This window comes from Aquarana catesbeiana, linkage group LG13 (assembly GCF_042186555.1).
Source record: "Aquarana catesbeiana isolate 2022-GZ linkage group LG13, ASM4218655v1, whole genome shotgun sequence".
In the NCBI taxonomy this organism is placed as follows: Eukaryota; Metazoa; Chordata; class Amphibia; order Anura; family Ranidae; genus Aquarana; species Aquarana catesbeiana.
Window position 1 is genome coordinate 28,968,797 of NC_133336.1, and position 15,201 is coordinate 28,983,997.

The window sequence follows — 15,201 nt, forward strand, 5'->3', positions numbered from 1 at the left end:
AATCCCTTTTTTTTTTTTTTTTTTTTAAAACCCCTCTTGACCTGAATCCACTCCTCCTGCCCCTTTTTCCAATAACTATGTTTCCTTATTTTTTAGTTTCTGTTTTCCTAACCATTAATGTTTAAACATTTTATTCTACCTGTACAGTACAGGATAGATATTCATAGACCCTGAATTATAGGTGAATACCTTCAAGTGTTGCATTAAAAAAAATATTTATTTCATTTGTAAAGATATTTGCAATGCTTTAAATCATCAATGTAGTGTTATTTTAAACACGATAAATTAAAGAATAAAATGTACACTTTTAAAAAAAAAAAACTGATCACAAGAGAAAAAAGAAATGTATTTTTGGTTCTTTTTTAGCTATAGAATAGAAGATCATTTTTGCAAGACCGTATTACCAAAAGGATGCTTTTCCCAATGGGAAAGATTTGTGTATTTTCTCTTTATCCATGACAAAGTTATTGCACAATAAGTAGGGGCACATTGGAGAAATGCATGAACTGCTCTAGTCCATAGGGGAGGGGGGTTGTACCAGGTGTGGGCGCTAAACTGATGAATTACAGCACACACTCCATGTCCCCCGACATACCTCCTTGTAGTCACAGAAAGGTCTCCGCTCTCCAAGTACAGCAGCACAGTGGCTATTGTCTTTAACAGTCCAAAGTTTTCTGGTTAAGAATCGTTCTGTCCAGACTTGTCTTGGTAAATCTCCTTTTAACGAATGTTTTAGGCTGGGTTCACACTATTGCGAATTGGATGTGGGGTTCACTGCATCCAATTTGCAATAGCAGGAGATTGTGACCGCCTCTCTATGGAGCTGGTTTACATATCTCCGGAGCGAATTTGCACAGGAGCCCTGTGTGTCTTTTGGTCCATTTCAGGTCCGAATTCACCAAAAATTCGGGCTGAAATCAGACCTGAAACTGTGAATGAGGACGTACCGGACCCCCTGCGAAGATCGTGTGAACCCAGCCTCACACTTCAATGTTGCCATCATATAAAGGATTGGAGAACTGGAATGCACTTTGGGAGGAACCTTCCTTTAATTTAGTTTGCAATCCTGGTTTAGCCTACAAGAAAAAAACAAAAAAAAAAAAACAGACAAAGTTCAAACTGAAGTACAACCCCAATTCCAAAAATCCTGCGTACACAACAGAATGCAATAATTTTAGGTTTAACTGTGAATAAAATCAAGTAATTTTGATACTGATGGCAGCAGTAGCACACCTAAAAAAAAAGTTGGTAGCAAAGAAGAGCTAAAAGAATATTTTGCAACTAATTAGGGTAATTGGAAACAGATCCGTAACATAATTGGGTAAAACGAGCATCTTGGAGAGTCAGAGGTTTACCAACCTGTCTAAAAATTGGCAAATAGTTTCAGAAGGCCTTCCATATTTCAATAAGACCGTGCTAAACTACATACTGCATCTATGGCATGACAGCATGGCTTTGTAGTAGAAGATAAATAAAAATTAAATAACTCAGCGCTGACACAAAGACAATAAAAATAAAATGCAGACAAGCACAAAGGCAAATTCAACAAACACCTCAAAAATCATATATGTAATAAAAGTGCTGCGCAAATAAATTGTCCATAAAATATAAACTAAAATAAAAGATGAGATGAGATCCCCAGTGAAAAGTCAGAACGCCTAGGGTAGGATCAGGGGTGACCAAGAGATCCCTTCACCATAGATGGATGGCCCCTCACCTGCAATCTTCGACCTGAAACAGGTCACACAGCATGTAAACCAAGTCGGTAAGCTGAGAGCCGGGCGGTAATAACTCCACATAAGCTGGTATGGGGGCCAGGAGCGCATGACGTCACCCGCGGCTGTCAGTCAACATACGATTACACGCTATTCAGCCGGCACTCGGATCTGAGTGCTGTGTTATGTGAGTGCACCAGTTTGTTTTACTTCATTTAATAAAGTTTAGAAACGGAGAGCACTATATTATCTTTGCTTCATTTCATATCCCATCTGATGAGAGAGAGAGCAGCTTATGTGGAGTTATTACCGCCCGGCTCTCAGCTTACCTACTTGGTTTACATGCTGTGTGACCTGTTTCAGGTCGAAGATTGCAGGTGAGGGGCCATCCATCTATGGTGAAGGGATCTCTTGGTCACCCCTGATCCTACCCTAGGCGTTCTGACTTTTCACTGGGGATCTCATCTCATCTTTTATTTTAGTTTATATTTTATGGACAATTTATTTGCGCAGCACTTTTATTACATATTTGTAGTAGAAGAGTCCGGGTGCATAACTGACCTGCCTGCAGTCCAGACCTTTCACCAACTGAAAATATTTGGTGCATCATGAAATGAAAAAGAAGACAAGCTTAGTCCTATGTTGGGCACTTTTGTTCCCCTGTTTTCTGAAATGAACAATGGACCTCCCGTATTTTTTTTTTATTTTTTTTTGGACAATGTCAATTGACCTTTTCCTATCTAGGGACACTGCGTATAGGACTAGAGCGATTTCATTTTTCTTTCATGTTTAGTTTTCTTTTGACCTATTATATACTGTAACCTTCTAGATATTGTTCTTTATCTGTCAGATTGCATGTTAATAAATCCTTTAAAAAAAAAAGTGACACAGAAGACCCAGGACTGTTGAGTTAGAATCTTATATCAGGCAAGAATGGGACAAAAAACTCCAGCAGCTGGTTCTCCTCAGTCCCCAGACATATACAGAATGTTGTTAAAAGAAAAGGGGATGATAAACATGGCCCTGTCCCAATTTTTTTGAGACTAGTTGCTGCCCTCAATTTCCTTTTTTTTTTTTTTTTTTTCTTTTAATATGGTATATTTTCTCATTTTTTTTGTTTTGTTTTTTTCTAACAAAGATATTTTCTCAGTTTAGGTTTTCTATCGTGAATAAAATATGGGTTTATAGATTTGTAATTCATTGCATTCTGTTTTCTTGTAGTTTTTACATAGAGCCCCAACTCTTCTTTTAGCACGGATAGGAAGTGGTAATCTGCCTAACAACAAATTGGGCATAAAAAAAAGCACCACAAAAAAAAAAAAAGCACAGCAGAAACAGATCAAAAGCAAACTGCATAGGTGTGAATCAGGCCTAAGCCTAGAAAGAAGTTTGAAAATTTAGAAAATATTCAAACATGTACATAGGGCCATCGAGTCTGTATACACGTGTCTATGGAATGCTTACATAAACATGGCTTTCCGTGTGTCAGCAGTCGTCCCCCCTCCCAAGGCCAAGTGCAACATTTGAAAGGTTTCTATTTGGGTCACATTGCTCAAACATACTGCGCATGAAGAAACAAGTTCTAGAATAAATAATATTTAACATTATTCTCCTGTCTACCAATATCGCACATCTCACCTCATTTTCTGCTGTGGGCTCGAAAACTGGGTTACTAAACCCCACGTCCTCCACCGACGCATCCTCCTCCAAACGGGATATATTCCGACGGAACCAAAAGAATCGAGTATCAGTTAATCTATAAAAAAATTAAAAAAAAAAAAAAACATATTTCACCATGCTTCATCATACAGACGAGGTCTCGCACTATTAGTAACTACTTTAAGATCACAATACATACATACACACACACACACGTTGTGGCTTTGACTAAGTGGTTTATCGGGATTATGGCTGAAGCCATCAGCCATAACCCCAGTATAAATTTTTTTTTTTTTTTTTCAACCAGCAACCAGCTTTTTCCTAAAAGCGATCAGAGCGGCTAATTAGCTGCTAAATCGTTTTTTAGGCCTAATTCACACCTATGCATTTTTAGTGCTTTTTTGCATTTTGTAGATTTGCACTACAGCACGTGTTCCATAGGAAACCATGTTAAATGGACTGTAGTGCAAATCTGCAAAAAGCACAAAAAATGCATAGGTGTCAATCAAGCCTTAGAAGCAGCGGGAGGGGTCATCCCCCTCCTCCCCCCTGGCCGCTCGCCAGTGTTTTTGGGCTTACCGTTTTTACTGATGAGCCCGAGAAATGATCTGACAGTTCACGCAGGTGGTCACAGGAGGTGGAGGGACCATATTGTCTCTAATCACCTCCACGATCTAGGGCAGGGGTCTCAAACTGGCGGCCCTCCAGCTGTTGTGAAACTACAAGTCCCATGAGGCATTGCAAGTCTGACAGTTACAAGCATGACTCCCACAGGCAGAGGCATGATGGGACTTGTAGTTTCGCAACAGCTGGGGGGGTTGCCAGTTTGAGACCCCTGATCTAGAAGGAGATGATGTCACGTCCGGTCTAGGGCGGACGTAAACAATTTTTATTTTTTTTTAACATAAGATCAGTGGGTTTTTTTTCTTCATCTTTTGCTTTCAAAGATAGAGGAGAGATTTGGGTCTTACAGACCCCAGATGTCTCCATAAAGAGGTCCTGTCATCCCTTATTTCTATTACAAGGGAGGTTTACATAACTTGTAATAGGAACAAAAGCGAGCGAAAGAAAAAATAATTAAAAAAGGTACAGTGTACAAATAAAAAAAAAATTTCAAAGCGCCCCCATCCCTTCGTGCTCGCATGCAGAAGCGAACGCATTGAGCGAGAGCGACGCTTTGAAAAATAGGCCTCCATAGGCAACATTTAAAAAAAAAATGTTTGCAGGTTATTTGTTTAGAGTTACAGAGGATGTCTAGTGCTAGAATTATTGCTCTTGCTCTAATGTTTGCGGTGATACCTTATGTATCTGTACCTGTATGCGTTCGCTTCTGCGTACGAGTGGATGGGGGGGGGGGGGGGCCTTTTAATTTTTTTTTTTTCTTATTTATTTTATTTTTACACTTTCCCTTTCCCTTTTTCTTTTTGATCACTTGTATTCCTATTACAAGGAATGTAAACATCCCTAGTAATAGAAATAGGGATGACATGTCCTCTTTATGGAGAGATCAATAAGATCCCAAATCTCTCCTCTACCTTAAAAATAAGAAAAAAAATTAAATGTTTACTTCCACCGTAGATCAGAAGTGATGTCATGACGTTGCTCTGGTTGCTGATAGCTTCTGCCATTACCCCGGTAAACCACTTGCAAACCGCAATGTATATATACTTATTGCGGTCCGCAAGTGGTTAAAGTATAACTAAAGCCAAAAAACTTATTTTTAGCTGTTTTGTATATAGCGGAAAGGGATTAGAACACCTGTCAGGTGTTTATTGCTGTTCGTGTCCCCGTTAGGGTGAGTTGCCCTATTTTTTCCTTTTTACCATCATCATTGAAAGTAAAAGAAAATCTCAAATTTTGGGCTGTCCCCAAAAAAAAAAGTAAGAGAGGAAGTCTCCCAATGGGGTCACTATTTGTGGGGGCCCCAAGGAATTCCCCTAGTTTGCGGGGGTTTCCTTTCACTTCCTGTTTTTGCTACGGGGCAGGAAGTGAAGGTAAATCTCTACAATGGGATGCAGATTGAAGATAGATAGATATCTCTATCTCTCTAACTATCTCATATTATATATATATATATATATATATATATATATATATATATATATATATATATATATACATATACACATACACATACACACGCTCTAGATCTATCTATATATCTACATCTATATCTGACAGGGGTTATATTCCTCCCTTACGCTATTTAAAATGGGGGAAACATTTTTGCCATAGTACTTTAAAGCCAACCTGGCTAATATATGTGTTACCTGGTTAGCAAGAGGTTAAATATATAAGTTATGAAAGGAACCCATATACCCTCTTACCGCTGGCCTTAGTTCTTAAATATCGCAAAAACACACACACATTTGCACCTTTTAGCCTCTTGCCAGGGGGGGCTTCAGGTACTTCTTGCTTTCAAATGAAAAGCCACAATGAAGAGAAATATTGAGCAAGCTGCTCGAAGACCATGGCTAATCAACTCTACCTCTCGAAGGCCCCCCCATTTACCTGAAGGCATCCATCCTGTGCAGGTAGTAGGCCAGGCCGAGCAGTGACACTAAAAGGACGATACCCAGGATTATTCCAGTGATGCCGAGAGCAGACAGAGATCCATTCTGGGTGCTGGTAGAGGCGCCAATGGAAAAGTCAATTTCTGCCTTCGTAATGCCAAATGATTGGCCTGTATTGAAAAATAAACTTGTGCCATCAAAAAACTCAAACATACATTTAACCTATTACTACGGGCCATTGTACCATATTTATCAGTTCACTATTTTCTGGTAAAGATCTGTTTCTCACAGAGGCAACTCAAGTGGACCTATAGAGCCTTGAAAAAGTATTCACACCCCTTGAAATTTTCCAAATTTTGTCATGTTCCAATCAAAAACGTAAATGTATTTTATGTGATAGACCAACACAAAGTGGCACCTAATCGTAAAGTGTAAGGAAAATGATAAATGGTTTTCTACATTTTTTACAAATAAATATGTGAAAAGTGTGGGGTGCATTTGTTGTATTCAGCCCCCTTTACTCTGATACCCCTAACTAAAATCTAGTGGAACCAATTGCCTTCAGAAGTTACCTAATTAGTAAATAGAGTCCGCCTGTGTGTAATTTAATCTCTTAAATATAGCTGTTCTGTGAAGCCCTCAGAGGGTATTTAGAGAACCTTAGTGAACAAACAGCATCATGAAGACAAAGGAACACACCAGACAGGTCAGGGATAAAGTTGTGGAGAAGTTTAATGCAGTTTACGGTTTTAAAAAAAATATCCCAAGCTTTGAACATCTCACGGAGCTCTGTTCAATCCATCATCTGAAAATGGAAAGAGTATGGCACAACGGCAAACCTACCAAGACATGGCTGTCCACCTAAACTGACAGGCCAGGCAAGGAGAACATTAATCAGAGAAGAGCCAAGAGGCCCATGGTAACTCTGGAGGATCTGCAGAGATCCACAGCTCAGGTGGGAGAATCTGTCCACAGGACAACTACTAGCCGTGCTCTCCACAAATCTGACCTTTATGGAAGAGGGGCAAAAAGAAAGCCATTGTTGAAAGTAAGCCATAGGAAGTCCTGTTTGCAGTTTGTGAGAAGCCATGTGGGGGACACAGCAAACATGTGGAAGAAGGTGCTCTGGTCAGATGAGACCAAAATTGAACTTTTCGGCCTAAAAGCAAAACGCTATGTGTGGCGGAAAACTAACACTGAACATCACCCTCCCCACCATGAAACATGGTGGTGACAGCATCATGTTGTGGGGATGCTTTGCTTTAGCAGGGACAGGGAAGCTGGTCAGAGTTGGGAAGATGGATGGAGCCAAATACAGGACAATCTTAGAAGAAAACCCATTAGAGTCTGCAAAAGACTTGAGACTAGGCAAAGGTTCACCTTCCAGCAGGACAACGACCTTAAACATACAGCCAGAGCTACAATGGAATGGTTTAGAGCAGTGGCCATCAACCCTTTCCTCAGGGACCACTAACAGGCCAGGTTTTATGTATTACCTTGGGGGAGATGCAGACTAGAATACTGCAATCACTGAGCAGCAAATGATATCACTTGTGATGTATTTCAGGTATCTTGCAAACCTGGCCTGTTAGTGGGCCCTGAAGACAGGGTTGATGAGCACTGGTTTAGATCAACGCATATTTATGTGTTAGACTGGCCATGCAAAGTCCAGACCTAAATCCAATTGAGAATCTGTAGCAAGACTTGAAAATTGCTGTTCACAGACGCTCTCCATTGAATCTGACAGAGCTTGAGCTATTGGTCTTTCACATAAAATTACAACAAAATACGCTTTTGGTTGTAATATGACAAAATGTGGAAAATGTCAAGGGGTATTAATACTTTTTCAAATCACTGTACCAAGCAGTCAGTAATGTGTAACATCTTCTGGTATTTATTACCTCTCACAGAGATCCAACCATTCCCTCTGACAATGCCTTCATCTGATTTTTTTCTTTCCTAAAGGACAGGGCCATCCATAAGCATGCACATAGCTCCCCCCTTGCTGCAACCAACACCACCCCCCTCCCCCTGCTTCTGTCCTCCTTCCTCTTCTCTTCCACCGGACGCTGTGGGGGAGGTGTGTTTGAGCCTTGGGTGCCCACCCTAATGCAATAAGCTGTGCACACCTATGGAGCCATCTTTGTTCAGGCATCATCCAGGGTCACCATCTACTTCCTGGACTGAGACGCTGGCTCAAAGGTGACAATCAGGTTCACAAATAGCTGACCCAGATCAGCCCCTGCTGAAACCTCTCACTTTGTGCAGCGTGCTTACTGGGGCAGATGTGACCGACATCTTCCCAGCCAAAGTCACTTCTCTGGCCCTCAAGGATAGTGTATCTATGGCATACCTCTTTTAAACGCTAAAGAAGTAAAGCAGACAAACACATTTCTTTCTCCAGCTGTTGCCAATCTATAGCAGCCTTTCTCAACTGGGTCCTGTGGAATCCTAGGATTCCTCCAAAGTTTGTTAAGGGTTCCTTGAGCTGTGGCCGATTGACTTCCCATGTGATGGTGCCTGCATAGTTCTGGAGCCTATGCCAACTGCATGGCACTAATGGTCTTTTTTTAGTGGTCTATAAGGGAGGCATTGTGACCACCATGGCAAAAGGGGAATTTTTGCTACTGATCTCTAAGGAATTGGTTTTAGAAGGGGTTCCCCAAAGCGTGAAATTTCCCTGAAGGGTTCCTCTTGGATAAAAAGTTTGAGAAAGGCTGAGCTATAGGAATATATCAAGTGACACATCACTTATATCAGCGACACCAGCAACTCAGCCACATAGCAAACTACCTGTAACGGCCATATACTGGTGATAAGAGATCTTCCCACGAGTCCCGGAGAGAAGGGGAACAGGGACCCTAACCCATCTCCAACCAAACTGGAGATGTGTTTTCAGGCACTCCAACATGACCTACTCCATAGCCCGCTGCTATCTTCTCCCCAGCATGCTTCGGCGGGTGCTGAGTTTTCAGCCTTGTGATTGGCCAGCAGGGAACAACATCCTGCAGATGGGGGCTGCAGTGTGTCAGGTATGCACGCTGAGCATATGCATGCGCATATATTTATATATATATTTATATATATATATATATATATAAATATATATATATATATATATATAAATATATCTATCTATCTAGATAGATAGATAGATAGATAGATATACACACACACACACTATGGTGCAATCAGCTGGGAACAATGTAAATGAACAGTAACTAGTGAGCCGGCTTGCAGCTCCCCTTTATGCTGAGTTGGGAGTAGCCCCTGGAATCAAGCACGCAGAAGAAAGAAAAACACAGAGGGCGTGACCACCTAAGTGTAGATGTTTATCAAAAATATTGGGTTAAATCATGCACTCATATGTGGCTCTGTAAGGGTAGGTACAGTGAATCCAGGAAAGTATTAACCGCGCTTTACTCTTTCCACATTTTGTTACAGCCTTATTCCAAAATAGATTTACATTCATTATTTTTCTACAATCAATACCCCATAATGACAATGTGAAAGAAGTTTGTTTGAAAGCTTTGCAAATGTATTAAAAAATAAAAATCGAAACAAATCACACGTACATAAGTATTCACAGCGTTTGCCATGACACTCAAATTTGAGGTCAAGTGCCTCCTGTTTCCACTGATCATCCTTGAGATGTTTCTACAACTTGATTGGAGTCCACTTGTGGTAAACTCAGTTGATTGGACATGATTTGGAAAGGCACACACCTGTCTATATAAGGCCCCACAGTTAACAGTGCATGTCAGAGCACAAACCAAGCCATGAAGTCCAATGAATTGTCTGTAGACCTCCGAGACAGGATTGTATTGAAGCACAGATCTGGGGAAGAGTACAGAAAAATTTCTGCAGCATTGAAGGTCCCAATGAGGGCAGTGGCCTCCATCATCTGTAAATGGAAGAAGTTTGGAACCACCAGGACCCTTCCTAGAGCGGGTCGCCCGGCCAAACTGAGCGATTGAGGGTGAAGGGCCTTAGTCAGGGAGGTGACCAAGAACCCAATGTTCACTCTGACAGAGCTCCAGCGTTTCTCTGTGGAGAGAGGAGAACCTTTCAGAAGAACAACCATCTCTGTAGCACTCCACCAATCAGGCCTATATGGTAGAGTGGCCAGACGGAAGCCACATGGGCACAAGGCAGTCTGCCTGGAGTTTGCCAAAAGGCACCTGAAGGACTCTCAGACCAAGAGAAACAAAGTTCTCTGGCTTGATGAAACAAAGATTGAACTTTGTTTCATCACCTGCCAATACCATCCCTACAGTGAAGTGTGGTGTTGGCAGTATCATGCTGTGGGGATGTTTTTCAGTGGCAGGAACTGGGAGACTAGTCAGGATCAAGGAAAAGATGAATGCAGCAATGTACAGAGACATCCTTGATTAAAACCTGCTCCAGAGCGCTGTGGACCTCAGACTGGGGTGAAGGTTTTATCTTCAAAACAGAACAATGACCCTAAGCACACAGCCAAGATAACAAAGGAGTGGCTACAGGACAACTGTTTGAATGTCCTTGAGTGACCCAGCCAGAGCCCAGACTTGAACCCGATTGAATCAGAGAGATCTGAAAATGGCTGTGAACTGACGCTCCCCATCCAACCTTATGGATCTGAAGAGGTCCTGCAAAGAATGGGAGAAACTGTCCAAAAATAAGTGTGCCAAGCTTGTAGCATCATACTCAAAAAGACTTGATGCTGAAATTGGTGCAAAAGGTGCTTCAAGAAAGTATTGAGCAAAGGCTGTGATACTTATGTCCATGGGATTTTTTTTGTTTTTTTATTTTTAATAAATTTGCAAAGATTTCAAACGAACTTCTTTCACATTGTCAATATGGGGTATTGTTTGTAGAATTTGGAGGAAAATAATGAATGTAATCCATTTTGGAATAAGGCTGTAACATAACAAAATGTGGAAAAAGTGAAGCGCTGTGAATACTTTCCGGATTCACTGTACATCCGCATGTGGTGGTAAACATATCAGTGTATCCCCAATGGATTAACCCAGAAGCCTATGCTTACCACCATGTTGATGCGCCTACATTACAGAGCCACATGTGAGTGCATGATTACTTTCAACCCATTATTTTTTTTAAAAAACAGCTACACTTAGTTGGTCGTGCCCTCTGTATTTTTCTGACAGCCAGTGAGCTAGCATTCTCAAGAAATCATCTATGACAGTCCCCATATTCAGAGCTAGAAGTGGAGTATGATGTACCTTATGGAGTGGAGCATTTTGGAGGGCCTGTGTTAGGTAGAGTTTCATGTCAAATCATATAAGGCATTTCTTATACACTTACCGTGAGTTTGAATGTCTTCCATGATGTCATTTCCCAGCTGCAGGGCATCCATTCCAGCATTCGACCCCATCTTCTCATCAATGCACACAACCTGAATCCTTGGCTCAGAGCCGAGAGACTTTCCACCCATCGCTGATGCTAAAGGCTGCACTTTAGAAATTGCCAATTTCACCTCAGAATATTTAGCCTGTGGATAAAACATTGAAACCTCTTTAGTTTTTTTTTACATAATGCCCGGGTAGATGTGCAAGAATGAGACAGATTGTTTTCATTCTCAACCCTGTCCTTGAGTTCTACCCTAAAGATTAATGGATTCTCATCAGTTAATAAGGGCAGATGCGTGCCTCAAAAATGGCAGTAGATCAGCCAAGGTATAACGAGAAGAGGAAGGTGTACGTGGATGGGAAGGTTTTGGGTAGAGCACCTAGTGGAGCAACCCACTCTCTCACTACCCTGTCCAAGTGACCATCTCCCAACAGGTTTACAAACTGCAATCAAGACAGAAGTCCTAAACCTACCCACATTTTTTGTTTTTCATTTTGGCCTGTGGTGCAATGGGTAGGAACTCTTATTGGCCATAGGAAGACTCAGAAAACGGGGTGGGCGTTTTGTAGTACTGCCCTAGGGTGATAACACCGCTCCTCCATAGATACAGTACAGTGAGTGAGCATTGTCACCCTAGATCAGGGGAGTGTTACCGTCAGGATCACCAGGTGAAAATAAAGGGGAAAATGCTTAAAAAAAAAGAAAACAAAAGCAGGCACCACATCTAAGGACTGATAAGCTACAGTATATTACATTTTTTAGGGTTAGCTATACATTATTTTGCCAATGTTCATTGATGGCTTCTCAATGGCTGTTGACCTTTCTAGACTCCTAGAACTCTACACAGCACAGAGATGTGATAACCAGGTAATCGAAAGTTTTCCCAGCAGAATACACACAAGTTATACATTTATACCAGATAGTGAACCTCCTGAATTCTCCACAATACTTTTATACGATACTGTGGGAAAGGAGGAAGTAAATAGGGGCTTAAGTATACCTTGCTTATTTTTCCACCTACATGCATTTACCTATACAACCCAGAAAATAAAGAATCTCATTGTTTCTTCTATATTTCATCAGGCTTTATTTCACGAATATGATTCACAGGATGCTGTGCAACACTTCGCCCAGTATTGTGTGGAGCAAGTACAGCTGTTTTAGTGGGTAAACTGGTCACACACTGAACAATCACCCTTAAATGTACCAATGACTAGGAGGTACAAGGGCCTATTTGATTGGATTTAAAATTCAATGGGTTGTTTCAAAAGCCCTTTACATTATATAGATGGTGGTAAAAAAAGGCAAGCCACGTCAAGTTACAGACCTCTGAGTCCTACTAATTGTAACAGCCAGCAGAGGTCTCACTTCATATCATTCACAGTGTGACATTGCCCTCTCTATGATCACCCATGCTGAGATGTTGCCTTGTCTACGGTCACCCACTGTGAGACATGGCCCTGTCTATGGTCATCCATAGAAGGACATTGCCTTGAAGCATTGTCTATGGTCACCCATAAGGAGACATTGGAGTCGATTTACTAAAACTGGAGAGTGCAGAATCTGGTGCAGCTCTACATAGAAATCAGCTTCCAGGTTTTTTTTTGCCAGAGCTTAATTGAACAATCTGAAATAAGAAGCCGATTGGCTACCTTGCACAGCTGCACCAGATTTTGCCCTCTCCAGTTTTAGTAAATCAACCCCATTGTCTATGGTCACCCACAGTGAGGACTTGCGCTGATAATATATATTAATATATATTAAAATATATAATATATTATAATGAAACCTTAAACTGGCTATGGCTGCCCATAGCGAGACCTCCTCCTTTTTATGGTCACTCATAGCAAGATTATGCCCAGTCTATGGTCGTCCATAGCAAGTCCTTGTCCCATCTATGGTCACCCACAGCAGGACGTTGTTGCCCTGTCCTTGGTCACCCATAGCGAGACATTGTCCTGTCTATGGTCGTCCATAGCAAGTCCTTGTCCCATCTATGGTCACCCACAGCAGGATGTTGTTGCTCTGTTCTTGGTCAACCATAGCAAGATCTTGTCCTGTCTATGGTCACCCATAGCAGGATGTTGTTGCCCTCCTTGGGCACCCATAGCGAGACGTTTCCCTGTCTTTGGTCACCCATAGCAAAACCATGTCCTGTCTAAGGTCACCCATAGTGGGACCTTACCCTGTCTATGGTCATCCATAGCGAGACCTTTTCCTATGTGCGGTCATCCATAGCAAGATGTTGCCCTGTCCTTGGTCGCCCATAGTGAGATGTTTCCCTGTCCTTGGTCACCCATAGCGAGACCTTGTCCTGTCTATGGTCACCCATAGCGAGACCTTGTCCTGTGTATGGTCACCCATAGCAGGACGTTGTTGCCCAATCCTTGGCCACCCATAGCGAGACCTTGTCCTGTCTATGGTCACCCCTAGCGGGATGTTGTTTCCCTGTCCTTGGTCACCCATAGTGAGATATTGTCCTGTCTATGGTCACCCATAGCGAGACCCTGTCCTGTCTATGGTCACCCATAGCGAGACATTGTCCTGTCTATGGTCACCCATAGCGAGACATTGTCCTGTCTATGTTCACCCATAGCGAGACATTGTCCTGTCTATGGTCACCCATAGCGAGACATTGTCCTGTCTACAGTCACCCATAGCAGGAGGTCGTTGCCCTGTCCTTGGTCACCCATAGCGAGACACTGTCCTGTCTATGGTCTCCCATAGTGAGACCCTGTCCTGTCTATAGTCTCCCATAGTAGGACGTTGTTGCCCAGACTTTGGTCACTTATAGCAAAACATCGCCCTGTCCTTGGTCACCAATAGCGAGACCTTGTCCTGTGTATGGTCTCACATAGCGAAATCTTGCTCTGTCTATGGTCACCTATACAGAGACGTTGCCTTGTGTGTAGTCATCGATAGTGAGACCTTATCCTGTCCCTGGTCACCCAGAGTGAAATCTTGCTCTGTCTATGGTCATCAATAGCAAGACATTGTTGCCCTGTCCTTGGTCACCCATAGCAATACATTGACCTGTATATGGTCACCCTAGAGAGATTTTTTTTTTTTTAATAAACTGAGCACACTAAAAGGGGCTAAAAGAAATCAGTTGCAAGTACACTATACCAGGCTGAGGAAGCTGTGAATGAGTCGGCTGTGGTACGTCTCCAAGTCAAATTCTGACGTGTACTCCAATGAAATGATGGCACCTGGAGCCAACAGAATAAAGGATTTTACTTATAAAGTATGCAAAACCTGCAAAACCTATTCTTTTCCCCAAAATTACAGGCTAAGCAGACTAAACATTGCTTCTGTTAATATGCAAATTCCAATTTTCATTACTTCTTCCTGATTGCCGACATGCAGAGAGCAGCGACTATCAGGGCCGAGGTGTCATGTGGTGTACAGCCTGGCTTCACCTCCTCTACACTGCGTGAGTGGCAAGATGGCAGCCCACATAATTGGGTCTCTGGAGACAGGCTGGAGCAGTTTTATGATTTTGCAAATTGCACCAGTGACTTTAAGGGCTGGCTGACACCAGCTGGCATGTGTTATTCTTCATATAACGCATGTTCACTGGTATGCGTTGTGTAGGCATGGTGCAAATATGTCGCATGGCATGACACTTTATTCAACTCTATGCAACACAGTACACTTCAACAGGGATAATGATGTGCATGATTGCAGCAACACACCTCAAGCCAGCATTATGGTGCTAACAGGGCACATAGAAAACAATTAAACAATTTTTTGGGGTTGATTTACTAAAAGAAAATAAACTGTTCACTTTGCAAGTAGAGTTGCCCTTTGCAAGGGAATCTTCCATCATCAAATCATGTACTGTACAAGCAAAAAGGGCCTTTTTTTTTTTTTTTTCCTGGCGATCACGGTTGTTCTTTGCAAAATGACATTGCACCACATTACTAAGCTCTGAGGAAATTTTCTTTGCAAAGTGCAACTTCCTT

The 15,201-nt window shown here is 41.9% G+C and overlaps 1 protein-coding gene across 1 annotated transcript in view; it reads right to left on the reverse strand.

Moving 5' to 3' along the window:
* Positions 1 to 206: 206 nt before the first annotated feature.
* The window catches only part of AMN (amnion associated transmembrane protein), an 84,654-nt gene continuing 69,659 nt past the window's right edge, over positions 207 to 15,201 (reverse strand). Inside the window, exons 8-12 of the mRNA XM_073610399.1 lie at positions 14,363 to 14,445; positions 11,192 to 11,378; positions 5,886 to 6,057; positions 3,354 to 3,471; positions 207 to 1,076 (exon numbers count right to left, since the gene is read on the reverse strand). Of these exons, the coding sequence (XP_073466500.1) occupies positions 981 to 1,076; positions 3,354 to 3,471; positions 5,886 to 6,057; positions 11,192 to 11,378; positions 14,363 to 14,445 (656 nt within the window). The 3' untranslated portion in view covers positions 207 to 980. The remainder of the gene's footprint in view (positions 1,077 to 3,353; positions 3,472 to 5,885; positions 6,058 to 11,191; positions 11,379 to 14,362; positions 14,446 to 15,201) is intronic.